This window comes from Protopterus annectens, chromosome 4.part0 (assembly GCF_019279795.1).
Source record: "Protopterus annectens isolate FY-2018-M chromosome 4.part0, PAN1.0, whole genome shotgun sequence".
Classification (NCBI taxonomy): Eukaryota; Metazoa; Chordata; order Ceratodontiformes; family Protopteridae; genus Protopterus; species Protopterus annectens.
The window spans coordinates 651479316-651496048 of NC_056733.1; the positions used below are offsets into that span (position 1 = coordinate 651479316).

Genomic DNA, 16733 nt, shown 5'->3' on the forward strand with positions numbered 1-16733 from the left:
ACTGTTGTCAGGTCTCTGATACCCAAAAAGAGGTATTTTGACCTCTTGCAAATGGAGTCCCCAAATCCCTCTGCCATTCCCTGTACTTCCTGAGTTTTTGGACACTTTTGCTGCTGCCTGAAAATCTCCAGACTCCCAACCTCCAGCCCTTAAGTGTCCTGATAGGTTTTATAAAGTACCTGAGGATGCATAGTTTCCCTTCAAGGCCCCCACAGCTGATTCCTCTACTATTTCCAGTAGCTGCAAATAAGACTTCCAAGTTGCTACCGTCCACTTCCTTACTCCCTGATATCGAGCAAAATTATGGAGAGGTTAGGCAAAAAAGTTTACACATCAGCTACTCTGGCTTTTAGAGCCATGAATTACCAAACCCAGATGGCAAAGTACTCTCTGGCTCTCATGGCAGACACTACTAAACTCATATCAGAGCTTCCAGATATCCATAATAAGGCTAGAATATTCTAAAACCCTGCAGCCAGGTCACTAGGCACTCCTTAACATGCAGTTATGATGCTGTGGAGGCCTCAGCTGGGGCAGTGCTATCAGGTTTTATCTTAAGGAGGTATTCTTGGCTTAGGTTGTAGACCCTCCCAGATGACATTAAAGCCAAGCTTATGGACGCTCCTTTAAACAACAAGGCCCTCTTTGGCTCTTTAGCTGCAGAGCTTTTCAAAGCCCTCCAGGAAAAGGGGAAGGAGTTACAAAATCTTAAACACATTTTTGTTTCTCCTGTTCCCTGCTTCCAGAGGAATTATCCAGCTAGGATTTCCTTCGTGAGAAAGGCCTCTAAGTACCACACTTCCAGAGGGCAAAAGGATACCAGAAAGCAGGCCCCTGAAAAATCAGCCCCTTCCACTTCTCAAAAGTCGTCCTTTTTGGCAAAGCCTGACAGCTTGTGACTACCAGGCCCTAAACCCCAATACCCCGCTCTCTCTCTTCATCTATCTCTATCCTTCCCAGCTTGGAAACAGATATCCTAGGACTCTTGGGTCCTTTCAGTTATCAAACACTGTTATTTCATGGTTTGGGAATCCCTGCCAACATTCAAAGGTATCCGCCAACCTCCTCAGGTCCAATGTTACAACTGCCTCATGTACACAGACACCCCTCTCCTCCTCCCAACAAATTCCAACACATGAGAGATGCAACCATATAGCCAATCTGGAGGCTAAGCTCTCTCAACTCAGTACTGGCATAACCAGTCAGGAGGAGAAGGAAACCACACTCACTACAATTCCAGTCTCACATAGACCTACCACGACAACAAACCAAACACATAAACACACAAAAACATACTCGGAGGCTCTAAATAAAAATCTGCCTAAGCAGCAGAGACCTCCAAAGCAGACACCCAAGCAACCGCTACCCCAAAACAAAACACGTGCAACACATAACTCACAAAGCCAGTGTGCCGAACAGTCACAGCCCTTAAGGCTAAACAACACACCTGATACACTTGTAATAGGTGACTCTATCGTCAGGCACACTGACGTCCCGCTCACCAGGCTGAACAAGGAGAAGGTCACGGTGAGCTGCCTGTCGGGCGCTAGGATCCGCCACATAACACAAGCACTCAGGTCACTCCAAGGCAAGTACAAATATGACTCAGTCATTGTCCATGCTGGTGTGAATGACCTGAGACGTACCTCCCTGGACTACATGAAAAGAGACATAGAGGAGCTCTCTGAGCATGTAGCCCAGGCCGGTATGACCCTGACCTTGAGTAGCATCTTACCCTCACCAAGAATGATGCCACAATATGAAGACAAGATGATCAATTTCAACAATTGGCTTAAGTGTTGGTGTCATTCAAAGGGGATCCAATGCCTGTCAGCCTGGGATGACATGCTCGACAAGCCACGATGCTTCGCTAGGGACGTCTTGCACCTGTCACCCCTGGGCTTTCGGATATTGGCAAAGGCTCTTGCTACCCCATAGTGCCTTTTTTAGGCAAGGCTCAAAAGACAAACCCACCTCCATAGGTATCACAAGGGATAAGAAACTAAGAGTAATGCTACTCAACGCCAGAAGTCTAAACCTCAAGATGCACGCACTCAAAACTCTCCTTAGCATGGAGAACATCGATATCTGTGCAGTAACAGAAACCTGGTTCAAGGCTCCCGAGAGCACCCCAGCACTACCAGGTTATACCTCATACCATGCTTTTCGGCCCCAAAACTTGGACCGAACCACAAAAGGAGGGGGAGTATCAATATTGGTCAAAGATACCCACACCTCCAGGTTGGTAGCACAGCACGAAGCATCAGAGACTATCCATGTGCAACTAACTGTGGGTAAAACTGCCTTCCTGTTTATAGCCTGCTACAGACCACCCTCCCAAACACAGGAACCCCACTTGGCCTTCCTGAGAATACTGGAAAATATGAAGGTCTCTCCAAACACCATTATATTGGGCGACTTCAACTACCCAAACATAGACTGGGAGCATTCCTCTAGCTCCAACACACTAGCCCAAAGGTTCCTAGAATTTATAAACTCAAATGCTATGGAACAACTTGTTACCACTCCCACAAGAGGGGAAAACATACTGGACCTGATCATCACCAACATGGGGACACTATGCTCCAGACCAGAAGTGTATCCCTCACTGGTAAGATCAGACCATAAACTAATCTCACTGGATATTCGCATCCCGACCCCACCCCCTGCCCAAAAAACCACAGTGAAAAACTTCTCTAAAGCAAATTTCACACGCCTCAAAACCGAGGCGAAATCCTTCAAAGCCCCCGGGCTTGTGGAAAATACGGCCCAGACCGCAGAATCCTTTATAAACGCATTCTATGAACACCTTCAGGAATGCATGGATCATGCAATCCCAAATAAAACCAAGACCCAATCCTCCAAAGGCAGACGTCCTGTCTGGTGGACCCCAGTCATAAACAAACTATACAATAGAAGGAGGAAGCTACTACATGATAGAGCAAAATCCCAAAAAGGGAAGGCATCTCTGATCAGTATTAGCAAAAAACTACGGGCACTCATAAAATCGTCTAAGGCCAGCTTCGAGAGAAAAATGCACAGGACACTAAGGCTTTCTTTAGTTATGTTAGGAACCTGGGTGGGAATTCCCAGATATGCTCAGAATTAGTCCAAAATGACAAAAAATACACCGAGCCCACAGACATTGCCAACATCCTAGCTGACAGGTTCAGTGCAAACTTCTCCCCCCTCTCCCCACCAAAAGGGCAAATATCTATCCCAACAGAGTGCTGCCCCCCTGACGTCTCAGATGCTCAGGTAAGAGCCGCCCTCTCCAAAGCAAAAAACACAGCATCAATGGGACCAGATGGTGTCCCGGGCTGCGTCCTACATGAACTCCAAGAAGAGCTAAACCCAAACATAAAACTACTGTTCAATCTTAGCCTTACTACAGGATATGTACCCAAAGAGTGGCGTACAGCAACAGTGGTCCCTCTCCACAAAGGTGGTGCCTCAACGGATCCTGGAAACTATCGCCCCATAAGCCTGACTAGCTTGGTCTGCAAAGCTATGGAAAGGATCATCATGGACCTCATAAATAAAGATATTGAGGACCTACAGACACTGGATCCTACCCAGTTTGGCTTTAAGGGCAGATCCTGCCTCTTAAACCTGGTCGATTTCTTTGAAACAGTCACCAAGGCCATTGACGAGGGGAAGGTGGTCCACACAGCCTACCTGGACCTCGCAAAAGCCTTCGATACAATACCCCACTCGGGCATTATAGATAAGCTCACCAGCTTAAATATAAACCCCTATGTCACTAGATGGGTTGCAAACTGGCTCAAGGACAGAACCCACATGGTTAGAATTGCTGGAGCCATGTCAGACTCCAAACCAGTTACAAGTGGCGTCCCACAAGGCTCAGTCCTGGGACCTCTCTTGTTTGGTATATATTTCTCGGCGGTACAGGCCAACACGGAAGGACTGTGGCTGACCAAGTTCGCAGATGACTGCAAACTGGGCCGCATAATCAACTCCCCAGCCGACACAAGCATCCTCCAAAAGGGCCTCATAGAAACAGACAACTGGTGCCCGAGCCATGGCCTCAAGCTAAATGCCAAAAGTGTATAGTCATCCCTTTGGCAAAAACAAAGTGACCACAAATTACCACATAGGTGGTAATCCATTAAGTACAGAAGAAGTCATTAGGGACCTGGGGACCCAAGTTGATAGCAATCTCTCATTTGACAACCACGTGGCCAAAGTGGTTAGAAAAACATTTTATATAGCCCACCTAATCATGAAGGGATTCACATCTAGATCAGGGAGGTCATCGCCTCTTTACTCATCCCTCATCAGGCCCATAATTGAGTACAATGCCCCTTTTGGGATGTACCTTACCAGACACCTGCAGCAACTGGAAAGACCCCAAAAGTACCTCACCAAGAGGATCAAAGGGCTCAAACAGATGCCATATGCTGCCCGGTTAAAGAAACTCCAGCTCTACTCAGTGGCATACCGCCTGCTCAGAGGCGATCTGTGCCTGACGATAAAGCCATGTCCAACCCAGAATTAATGGACATGCTGCACCTCAGAAAATCCAAATCCCATCGAGCTACGTGCTCAAGAGACTTGAACCTCAGCACTGAAATAAATAGGACATGCTGGAGGGACAGATTCATAACCCAGAGGCTCCCTTCACTCTGGAATAAAATCCCAGTCCAGGTTAGGCAGAGTCCCACATTGACTCTCTTCAAGAGGAATCTTGATGAGTGGATGGGAGATTGTAGGTTTACCCCGGCTATCACTTCTGTGTCACTGTTAGACAGAGGCACAATATACTAACCTCAAAAAAAGGCATAGCAAAATTAATTTAAAATGGGTGGCGAAAGCCAAACACACTCTGGCTAGGCTTATAAATGCCCTAGGGCAGATAGCCTAGTATGAACCTATGAACCTAAATGGCTCTCTTCCCTCCTGTCCTGCAATCCTTGCTATTCCCAGTTGCCATCCAGGAGGTGCCCCCAAAATCAATGGGAAAAGGGTTTTATTCAAGAATGTTTCTAGTCCCCAGGAAAGAAGATCCCTGGAGATCTGTCTTAAGATTTGTCTCATCTGAACACCTTTCTAAAGGTCCCTTCCTTTCACATGCTAACTCATCCTACTCTCCTACCCCTGGTTCTGCCTCAGGCATACATGGTGTCTTTAGACCAAAAGATGCCTATTTCCACATTCCTATTCATCCCTGTTTCAGGAAATTTCTGCGGATTCTTCTCACTTTCGATTCTGTGCTTTGCCACTTGGTCTGTCTACAGCCTCCAGAGTATTCATAAAATGTTTGGCCCCTATTATAGCCTTCTGCAGAATGCAGGGGATCCAAATCTTTCCTTACCTGGGCGATCTCCTCATCCAGGCTTCTTCCTCCCAGGAGGTGCAGGAGCACCTGCTCTACACAGTGTCCCTTCTGAGAAGCCTAGGGTTCACCTTAAATCTTCAGAAATCTGTCCCATTCTCAGGCCCATGTCTTCCTAGGGTACAGAATTATATCTGTTCCAATGATGGCTTGCCTAACCCCAGAAAAAAATACCGTCCCTCACCACTTACTTTCAGGAAATTATCCCACTTCAGTCCCTCACGGCCAGAGAGTTTCTTCAACTTTTGAGTTACATGGCTTCCACCATCCTCACGGTTCACTTGGCAAGGCTGGACATGAAGTTTTGATTTGAGGACAGTCAGGAAGCAACACCTTCACCCTTTGGAGTATGTAATGCCACTCTTGCACTGTTTAACAAGGGAGTTACAATGGTGGGTATCACAGGTTACAAAAAACCCAGGCCTTCCCCTCCCAACCAGGATCTGTACACAAATGCATCAGACATGGGCTGGCCTGCAACTTGAGTATTAGAGGGTGACAGATGTTTGGACTCCGCTCCAGTCAAAGGAACATGTCACCATCAAGGAAATGAGGGCTGCTATTTTTATGTTAAAAATCTTCAAAGGCAAAATCCAACCAGGAGTGTTGAGATGGTTCACAGGCAACACCACAGTCCTCTATTACATCAACAAGCAGGGAGGGACAAAATCCTACCTCCATTATGGATTGGCTCTGCATGCCTGAGAGATTGCTGAACTCAGTCGGGTTTCTCTGCAGGCTGTGTACATTCCATCACCTCAGAATGTGATGGCAGATTCATTAAAGCAGGTCCCTGACCTACTCCCACGAATGGATGTTAAAGGGATGTGTTCCTGTACCTGGCACATCGATGGGGTACTCCACAGGTGGATCCATCCCATGAACAGACAACTTCACAAATACTGTTCCAGGGTCCCAAACCCTGGAACATGGAGGATAGATGCTCTTTCCTTCCCATGGAAGGGGATGTTTGTGTATGCATTCCCCTTTCCCTCTGATCCAGAAAGTTCTGCTGAAAATAAAGAAAGAACAACCAGGAATCTTGCTGGTGACTCCCTTTTAGCCAAGACACCATTGGTTCCCCCTTCATCAACTAGACAAGAGCAATCACCACAAGTTACCCCACAGGATGAGCCTTCCGCACACAAGACAAATATCTACCCTAACTCTAACTCTGTGGGTGATGGGGCTTTGATCCCCTTTAGGCACCTTTACACTGAGGACATGCTACATGTTCTGCACAAGGCCAGAAAGCCCACTACCAGAAAATCCTATCTATCCAAATGGAAAAGGTTTTCTGGCTGATGTCTTAAAAAAACAAATTTCAACCACTATCGGTGTATCCCACGAGTGGTCCTGTCTTATGTGAGCTGATGAAAGGTGGCTTGTCATACTCTTCCATCAAGGCACATCTGCCATCCCAGCGTGCTTACCCTTGACTCCTCCCTTCGTGTCCAGGTTGGAAGTCAAGCTTTTCCTGAAAGGAGTCTTACATATTAGACCACCAAAGAAACCAATTCCTCCTCCTTGGGACCTCAACTTTGTGCTTGAAAACCTTACTCTAGCTCCATTTGAGCCAGCTAAGACTTCTTCCCTTCAACATTGCACTTGAAAAAAACATTCTTCTGGTGGCTATTATTTCAGACAGCAGGGTTTCTGAACTTCAAGCCCTCATGGCCTACTCTCCTTTCACAGTCTTCTATCGGGACAGGATATCCCTTCGTAGCAATCCTTCATTCCTGCCTAAGGTGGTGAATGAGCTGTCACTGAATCAGGCAATCAACTTTCCTACCTTTTTTCCTTTTCCCCAATCATCTAGTGAGAGGATCCTTCACACACTAGATGTGCACAGACAGCTGAGCTACTACCTGGCCAAAGCCAAGTCCTATCACCCAAGAGCCCTGGGACTCCCTGTTTCTAAGCAAACTATTTCCTTCTGGATTTCTAAAGCCATTACCTTCTGTTGCACTGCTAATGGGGAGGATCTTCATTTTCCATTCAAGGCACACACTACTAGAGCTGTGTCGTCTTCTGGAGCCTTCTTTAAAGGTTTGGATACAGCTTCCATTTTGAAGGCAGCTACATGGTCATCTCTTCATACCTTTACCAAACACTAAGTTGGATATTATTTCCAGGTCTAGAACAGGATTTGCTAGGGGTATTCTGCATGGTTTCATGGAAAGTCTCTCTGCTTCTCCTCCCAATCCCTCTTCTGCATAAGCTTTGGCATTCTCCCTCATCTTACGGATACTGCAATATATGAATAGAAGGACAGAGAACAGTTGTGTAAAATCTTACCGTAGCCATAGATGTCCTTCTCTTCTATATGCTGGAGTATAGTCTCCCTCCCTGCCTTCCCCCTGATGTTTGCCTGACCTTTTGTATACTCACTCCTTCAGGCTGGTGCCTGGCGGTATTCAGTTCTGAGGTAGGTGAGTGCTGACATCCACTTTATACCTGATGTCCATTTATGGCTGATGTGCGCCTTGTGATGCAGCTCATCACACATACCTTCACAGTAGCAGTTTTTAACTTTGGTACAACTGCCAGACATACGAGTCATCTGGAGGTGGACTCCCTCATGTTATGGATACTGCAGCATATAGAAGAGAAGGACATCTATGGTTATGGTAAGATTTTGCACAACTATTCTTTCTCAGCGATATGCTGTCATGATGTCACCTGATAATTCAGGTAGCTTTGGATTCTGTCCCAGTACCTCGATTAGACAGACTGGATGGAATAGGATACAGAAGTTATAAAACTGGATCCTTTTCATTCTAATCCAGCTCATGTGGCATCCCACCCTCCTCCTTCCATCTAAGTCCTCATCTTTCCTAAGAGTCCTGGTAGAGTCCTGGTAGACCATCTTGATGTCCTGTTGTTCCTTCACTGTTTATAACTTCATGTAATTGTCTTCTATGTCCTTATTAGCACAGTGTCAGAAGCCTTAATCTAAGACTGAAAGAGCACAGGGAATCACGAGAAATTTTCTTAAGAGGGTGAAGCAGGAGCTCTAGCAGTACAGCCAGACTGGATCCGAAAAGCAGCTCATATTAAAATAGTCATTGGACAGTTCAGCATTATGGTATGCGCATAACTTCCATTTATGAGATCTTCAGACCTTAGTGCCCCCATTACCAGCAACACACATACATGAATGCACAGCAACACCAGTAGTGACATTTATTGAACCCCCATCACTAGAAGTGAAGCATCTTTATAACTATGCAAAGTCTTTGGTCTGATAACAGATTTTGCAGTAGAGAAATGCTACCATTTGTCATTTTTTGCTGATTTTTTTCTCCCGGTAATTCATTCCTCTGATTTTGACGGTTAAGATTTTATGCCTTTTATGTTTGGGTAGTATTGTAATTAATTGATAAAGTGCCTTATCTTAGTAGTTTAAATTTTGTTCATTCTTCCTGCCTTCTGGTTTTGAGTGAGCTATGTTGTCTGTCCTAGACATAGCCTGCATCTTGTTTCAGATTTGCACCTGGTGGTATACATTCAGTGGAACCTATGCAACCTTCAAACATATAATATCATTGATATATCTTATTTAGGGACATCAATTTCAGTGATTTGTAAAGCTCAGTTGATCTCTTCTTAAGCTTGTGCAGTCTCCTCCTTTCCATCCCACTTACTGCTTTGCAGGGATGGCCATACAGGGAGGTCTTGTTCTTTGTACTTTTTCCATTATGTTGGATCCCACTGCCTTGTTGGTTTTCTTTAACACTCAGCACTCCACTCTACAGTAAGTTTCTACCAGCAGGGAAAAGCACAACACATTGCATACCTTCCTTTCCCCTAGCAGGAGAGATGTCTGTGGAGTGGTTAACCTCCTCTTTCTTGGTTGATACCCCACTTTATTTTATTTTTGAACTTTGATTGCTGAAGCAGACAAATACCGTGCCTGTTTACCAGTAGGTCAGCAGTTTTTTGGTTTCTGGTACATGCATGGAGTGCCTGTTAAACAATGTCTTTTACTTTTCTTTTCATCTGTAAGTTTCAACATGTATGCTGTTAAAAATTACCATATATTTTAACCATCAGATAGCCTACTTCTGATTTTTGTTTTAAATTTGCTATTTTATGTAAAATTGTTACATAATTTATTTTTTGTGTTCATTAAACAGATTAGACGAATAACACACATTTCCGCTGAACAAAAAAGGCGATTCAACATTAGGAGAGGATTTAGTACTTTACAAAGTTTGGTGACAACAATGAAGTCTAATTCAAAACCGGTAATTTTTTTTTCTTCACTAGACGTGAATTTGATTAAGTAAAAACCTACAGTTAGCGTCTAGAATTTGATTTTATGATAATTGAGATGAACCTAAATAACAATTGTTATTCTTTAAATGAATTAAGAAAAATGGCTCATCAGAGGAGTAGTTGCATTTCAGCTTGCAGACCTTGCTTGTTGTAGACCCATCTAGGAGGAGGAAGGATCTAATGTATAGTGATGACTCTAAGATTCTGACCATTTATGAAGTATGAGACCTCAGTGTCAATGCTTCAGACTAAGCAAGGTCAGGTGAGGCACTGCATACTACTTCCGTTAAAAGGGAGCAGTAAGCGAATGCTTTCATGGGTAATACTGTGTTCCATCCTCTGATTTCGCCGATTATTATTCTCTGTCCAAAAAGTTAAGGAGCGGGTGAGGGGCCTCACCTAGGTGGTGAGCTAAAGTATATAGCAGCGGAGCACAAGGATTGAAAAGGCATCAAAGGTGAGGTTAGTAGTTATCCAGGCATGTGTAAGGCACAAAAAATAATGCTTTTAAAAGTTATTAATGTATGAGGATTGCATTTTGTATCTTGAAAGAATGTCTTTTCTACTTGTGTGTAGCTGCTACTTCTTTTTTAATGCTTTGTAGGTAAGCAATGCATGCACTTTGCAGAAAACTGTAGAGTACATTGCCAAATTACAGCAGGAAAGGATACAGATGCAAGATGATGTCAAACGCCTTCGGGAAGAGATTGAAGAACTTAATGCGACCATCAGGTAAGAGCCTGTGGAATGACTTTTCATACTGATGTGCTAGGACAAATGCTACACAAATATTGATCTGTGTGTGGAAATCTTAGTTGGTAGAATCTTACACTACAGCTGTCAGATTTTTGGGCATCATGGACACACTGCTAGCAATTTGCAAAGCTGCACTTACCTCACTGGTTGGTGTGGTACATAAATATGGATGCATCCATGCGTAACACTTTTTCCCTCTTTTGGGTGTCTTTCTTGGGTTTCCTAGAAACATTATTACTTAATTTAATTCTTGAAGTTCTAAATATTTTCCCCATACTCTAGATCTCTTTGAGACAGAGTTCTTTTGTGGACTTTGAAAGAATATATTGATAAAAACTGATGAAACTGATCCTTTTAAGTCATTTTGTTCATGCATTTTTGAAGCTGTTTTCCTTTACTGCTTATTTAAACTGTCAGACAACATAAACCCAAAGCAACTTGACAGTAACTGGACTCTACCTGGATACTATAAGCCTTCTACCTCACTGCCCAATCCCAAAGTAGTTAAAGTTGCTGTCAAGCTTGGCAAAATGTATCTTTTCTTCATATGTTAATGAGTCCAGCTGGGACTGCAGAGTCGGACTGGTAGTGACCTGCCTGTGAAACCTTATTTATAGTAGTTTGTTAGAAAAATTAAAGTAGTCTTTGGTGAATTTAATTAAAAACAGTATTACCCTCTGATACTTCTAGTCATGCAGGAAGAATGGAAAATAACTCTCAGTACATCAGATTATATATTAGCTTGTCAGACTCCTACATTGCAAAGATGTTTTTAGCACAAAACAATTGCATCTGAGCATTTGTGCTGGAACATTTAGCTGGTAAGTGCAGACAGTGTAATATATGATGTTTTTGTAGCAGATATAAGCAAAATGGAAAGTTAATAAAAAATGGAGTAAGGGGGAAGCCATTTTATATTTAAATAGAAATACTTCACAACATAATCATCTATTCCGTAATTGCAACGTTAACTTTTTGAAAAGAAGTAAACATTTGAGCAGAGCAAACTTTTATCATCATAAATCCACAGATGCACAAAAATAAAGCAATAAATTTCCTAGCTATTTAAACCAAGAGTCGTCATAGCTAGGTAAATTAATTTTTCTCACATTTTGTATGATTTGTAGGTGTTTTTGATGGAAACATTATTATGTGGACTACAGGTAGAGCATTAAGATGTAATTGTACTGCACGTACCTCCATCAGATGATGGCAGGTAATCTGAAGCCATCCTGTTTTGTGGCACTACTGTTCACATAGCTGTCATTTTTTCTGTAATATCTATAATAGCATCATAAGTAGCATTGGCTGTTGCTTCTATTAACTTGGAAACTTTTCTAAGTACCCAAACAGCCTTAACTGCTCCATAAAGGGAACTCCTGAAATCACATTATCTCCCAAATACAGGTTTCCCAGTTTTTCTAATTGTTTTATACAGTCTGTTCTTTCTATACTTACTTTGCTTATGACTTATTTTTAATCTGGTTGTACTTTGTATCATCTGTATAACTGGAATTAGCTTGCAAAACAGGTTACTGACAACCATATAAGCTTTAGTTCCACATACAAAACACATACCTTCTGTTAAAGCGAGGGATTACTATCATTTTGTGCAAAAACATTTTCAATGAACAATTGATGTTCTTCGTGTTTCACTGTTGCAGTCATTACATTTGGGTTATCTGCCTGCAGGTAGCCCTCAGCCAGCCTGAATACCAGAGTCTTGGATTCCTGTGTCGGATGCTGTCTCTTCTTCCATGTCGTCAGGGGTATAAAACGTGCAGCTGACGCCATTACACCAGTCTTTCTTGCCGTGCAGTGCCCGAAGCAGAAGCAGTTCGCAAGTGCCGGTCGGCCGACTCCTAAAATTTTTGTTTGAGTTTCAGAGCCGAAGTCTTCAAAAAAGCTAAGTACCCATTGGGGATCCTTTTCTTAACCCATGTCAGTAAAAGTTAACAATTGTCTTACCTAGGGAAAGAAAATACCTCATAAAGATCTTCGTTTGTACTGCATTCCTTGCCTAGGCCCAGACCACGACGTCCCTCGCTGTCGGTTGTGTGCCTTATTCAACCCCCGAACTATTCATCGTCTGTCTATTTTTGCAGCAAATTATTTTGGTACTCTGTATAACTATCCAGAAATGGCTTCGGTAAGCCATCCAACTACTGATATTCCGAAGCTAGTCGCCAGTCCCCTGGTACTCAGTGAGGTGCTTTCGCAGCCCCTGATGCCCACTACTTCAGATTCGCAGACCTCTACTGAGACCCATTCGGAGTCCGGTATGCCGCGAGATACTGCTTAGACTATGGAACCTGTGGATGTCTTTACCTTGGATGGGTCCGGAGCCGCTGTGCAGGCACCAGCTTCTGAGGGTGTATTCAGGCCTACAAATTTGCATTATAACCGACACCATCTTCTTCATCCAGGCCTAAAACTCGACCCACGCCTAGAAAACCGACGTCCAAACCGCATGGTCAGGCCCATATGCCTAAAAAACAAATGCTTAGAATGGCTGAAGACCTTATTACTTTAATTAGGGGAAGCCAGACTTCCCCCTCTAAAAGACCTACAACTGATTTTCCTTCTGATTCTTCTGATCAGGATACTGATATTTCTGTTTCTTCTGATTACCAGGATTTGCCCTTATCTACCTATAAGAATTCTGCTGCAGAGGATTCCATTCCCTCTGCTTCCCCTCCAGAAGATTTTTCTTTTGGTGAAACCTTGCACACTCTTAGGGAGCATTTCCACTGGGAAAGCCAGGATTACTTTGACTCCAAAAAGAGGCTTAGGGAATTCTTACTCCTTCCTCAACACAGGCCTTTAGCTGTCCCTCCTGTTCTGGATATTGTAGATGATGCTTTCTTGGAATCTAGCTTGTCCCCAGATACTTTATCTCCAGCTCCCAGAAACCCTGACCGGTATTACAGAGTACCTGACTCTCACAAGGCTCTCTCAAGATTTTCTTCGTGTTTCACTGTTGCAGTCATTACATTTGGGTTATCTGCTTGCAGTAGCCCTCAGTCGGCCTGATTAACAAAGTCTTGGGTCCTACGTCGGTTGCTGTCTCTTCTTCCGTGACGTCAGGTCGTCAGGGGTATAAAACATGCAGCCGATGTTATTACATCAGTCTTTCTTGCCGTGCGGTGCTCGAAGCAGAAGCAGTTCGCAAGTGCCAGTTGGCAGACTCCTGAAATTTTCATTTTCAAGTTTCAGAACCGAAATCTTCAACTAAAAGCTAAGTACCCCGTTGGGGAAACTTTTTCTTGCTCTAAACCAATGTCAGTAAAAGTAAATAATTGCGTTTCTTGTGGAAAGCAAATACCTCATAAAGATTTTCATTCGTACCATATTCCTTGCCTAGGCCCTGACCATGACTTACCTCGCTGTCTATCTTGTGCCTTAGTTAAACCATGAACTATCCGTATATTTGCGCTTCTAAATATTTTGGTGTTTGGTTCAATTAACCTGATATGTCTTCGGTAAGCCATCCGACTACCGACATTCCGAAAAAACACAAAGATAAAGATAGAGACAGGCCACCCAGTTCGCCGGTACTCAGTGAGGCGCTTTCACAGCCCCTGATACCTGCTACTTCAAATTCGCTGGCCTCTACTGAGACCCATTCAGAGTCCAGTATGCCGCGAGATGCTTCAACTGTGGAACCTGCTGATGTCTCTACCTTGGATGGGTCCAGAGCCGCTGTGCCAGCACCAGCTTCTGAAGGTGTATTCAGGCCTACTGACTTGCATTTTAACCAACACCATCTTCTTCTTCAAGGCCTAAAACTCAAACCATGCCTAGAAAACTGACGCCCAGACTGCATGGTTAGGCCTCTATGCCTAAAAATCAAATGATAAGAATGGCTGAAATCATTATTACTTTAATCAGGGGAAGCCAACCTTCCCCCTCTAAGAGACCTAGGACTGAGTTTGCTTTTGATACTTCTAACCAGGATTCTGAAATTTCTGTTTCCTCTGATGACCAGGATTTACCCTTGTCTACCTATAAGGATTCTGATGCTGAGGACTCTATTCCCTCTGCCCCCCCCCCCCCCAGAGGATTTCTCTTTTGGTGAAACCTTGCATACTCTCGGGGATCATTTTCGTTGGGAAAGTCGGGATTTCTCTGATTCTAAAAAGAGGCTTAGGGATTTCTTACTCCTGCCCCAGCACAGGCCTTTAGCTATACTTCCTGTACTGGACATTGTTGATGATGCCTTTTCGGAGTCTGGCATGGCCCCTGACTCTTTACCTCCTGCTTCCAGAATACCTGATAGATATTACAGGGTTCCCAACTCTCAAGTTCCTTTTCAAAAATCCTACTGCAGATCCTGAAACAGTTTCACAGGGACCCAAGGCCATTAAAACTAATTGCTCCAAAAATCCTACCCCCTCTGATAGACTCCAGGGCGCTGGATAGATGGGGTAAGAAGGTATACACTTCTGCAACTTTGGCCATTAGGGCCTTGAATTGCCAGTTTCATATGTTAAAGTATCATCAGCATATTATTGGATTGCTTAAACAGAAAATGATGCTGATTCCTGATTGTGCTGAAAATAAGGATTTACAGGATTTAATGCATTCTGCTGAACAAGTTGGTAAACATACATTGCATTGTGGTTTTGATTCTCTAGAGGCATCTGGCAGGGCTGCTGTAACTGGGTCTGTATTTAGAAGGCATGCTTGGCTTAAGGAGCAATCCTTGCCAAATCAAGTTACAGCGAAATTACTGGATGCTCCTTTAAATCAGGACTGCCTGTTTGGCAACAAGGCAGAAGTTCTTAAAAAGATGGAGAGAAAAGCTAAATCTATGCAAACTGTTAAAGATTTTTAACAAGTACAACCTCCAAGATTTATTAGGCATTGGCCTTCTAAGAATTAATCCTTTCCTGCCACTTCGGGACCTTCTCAGTCCAAACCCAGATCCAGCAGAGCATTCAGGCTTCAATCCCAGGGGATGCACAGGACTAAGCAGTGGGGTGCCTCCACTGCCAATTTGGGGAGTAATAATCCTCCCCCCATGGTATACTGTCTCAATGACTTCTTTTTAAAACTTCCAAGCACTTCTCGACTGACTGCCCCCTTGGGGGGAAAGATTGCACTTCATGCAAAGAACTGGGGACTCATTACCCAGGACAATTGGGTTTTAAATATAGTGTCCCAGTGCCACAGATTTCACTTCCATGCGTTACCAACTCCAAGCGGTTGGCCAGATCTACCTCCAAATCAGTGGGCAGTGGCCCAAAAGCGAGTACTCTCTCTCTTAAGTATAGAGGCTATTCAGTTGGTACTAGAAGAGGAAAAGGAACAAGGTTTCTACTCAAGATTTTTCCTGGTACCCAGAAAAGACAATTCATGACGTCCTATCCTGGACCTGTCTACTCTAAACACCTTTTTGGTGATTCCAAAATTCAAGATGCTGATTCATCACCAGTTGCTTCCTATGCTAAGCAAAGATGCCTGGTTGGCAACACTTAAAGGAAGCATACCTGCACATCCCAGTCAGGGAATCTTGCAGAAGATACCTACGCTTCAAAGCAGGCTACACTCACTATCAGTTCTATGCACTGCCCTTTGGCTTATCTACTGCTCCCAGAGTATTCACAAAGTGCCTAGCTCCAGTCATTGCATTTTGCAGGCAAAGAAATATTCAAATATACCCATACCTGGACGATTGTCTAATTTAGGCACTAAACCAGGACATACTTTAGAATCATCTGGCTTTTATATAAAGGGTGCTAACTTGTCTGGGGTACACCATAAATTAAAATAAATCACACCTTGTTAGCCTGTCAACAAATTATATTCCTGGGAGCAAGCTTGAATACAACTTCCCAAATGGCTTTCCTCATGCCAGAGAAACAAATTCACTTGACAACCTACTTCAAACAAGTGGCCACAAAAACCCTGCTATCTGCAAGGCAAATACTACAAGCCTTGGGGTTCATGGCCTCCTGCATTCTTCTAATTCCATATGCAAGACTGCATATGAGGAAACTACAATGGTATCTAAAAAAGCCTATGGTGTCAACATTCTCAGGATCTAGAAGCAATGATTCCTATCATTCCTTGCCTACCCCTAGAGTTTCTTTGGTGGGCAGAGGCCTGCCACCAAAACAACGGACTACCATTCACACTACCCCCTGCTGCCCATACCCTAACAACAGACGCATCAGACTATGCATGGGGGGGCGCACCTGGCAGGGAAGTGCATTCAGGACAAATGGAACCCAATTCGAATACACCTTCACATCAATCATAAAGAAATGTTAGCTGTACAGAATGCTCTTATAGCCTTCAAGGACCACATTCTTCCAGGACAATTAATGGTAAAGAC

General features: G+C 43.7%; 1 protein-coding gene across 1 annotated transcript in view; it reads left to right on the top strand.

The window, feature by feature from the left end:
• LOC122799503 (MLX interacting protein) overlaps positions 1-16733 on the top strand; it is a gene marked incomplete in the record, with an annotated part of 1086811 nt that overhangs the window by 704764 nt on the left and 365314 nt on the right. The window contains 2 exon segments of the mRNA XM_044068616.1: positions 9496-9606; positions 10242-10369. Coding sequence (XP_043924551.1) covers positions 9496-9606; positions 10242-10369 — 239 coding nt within the window.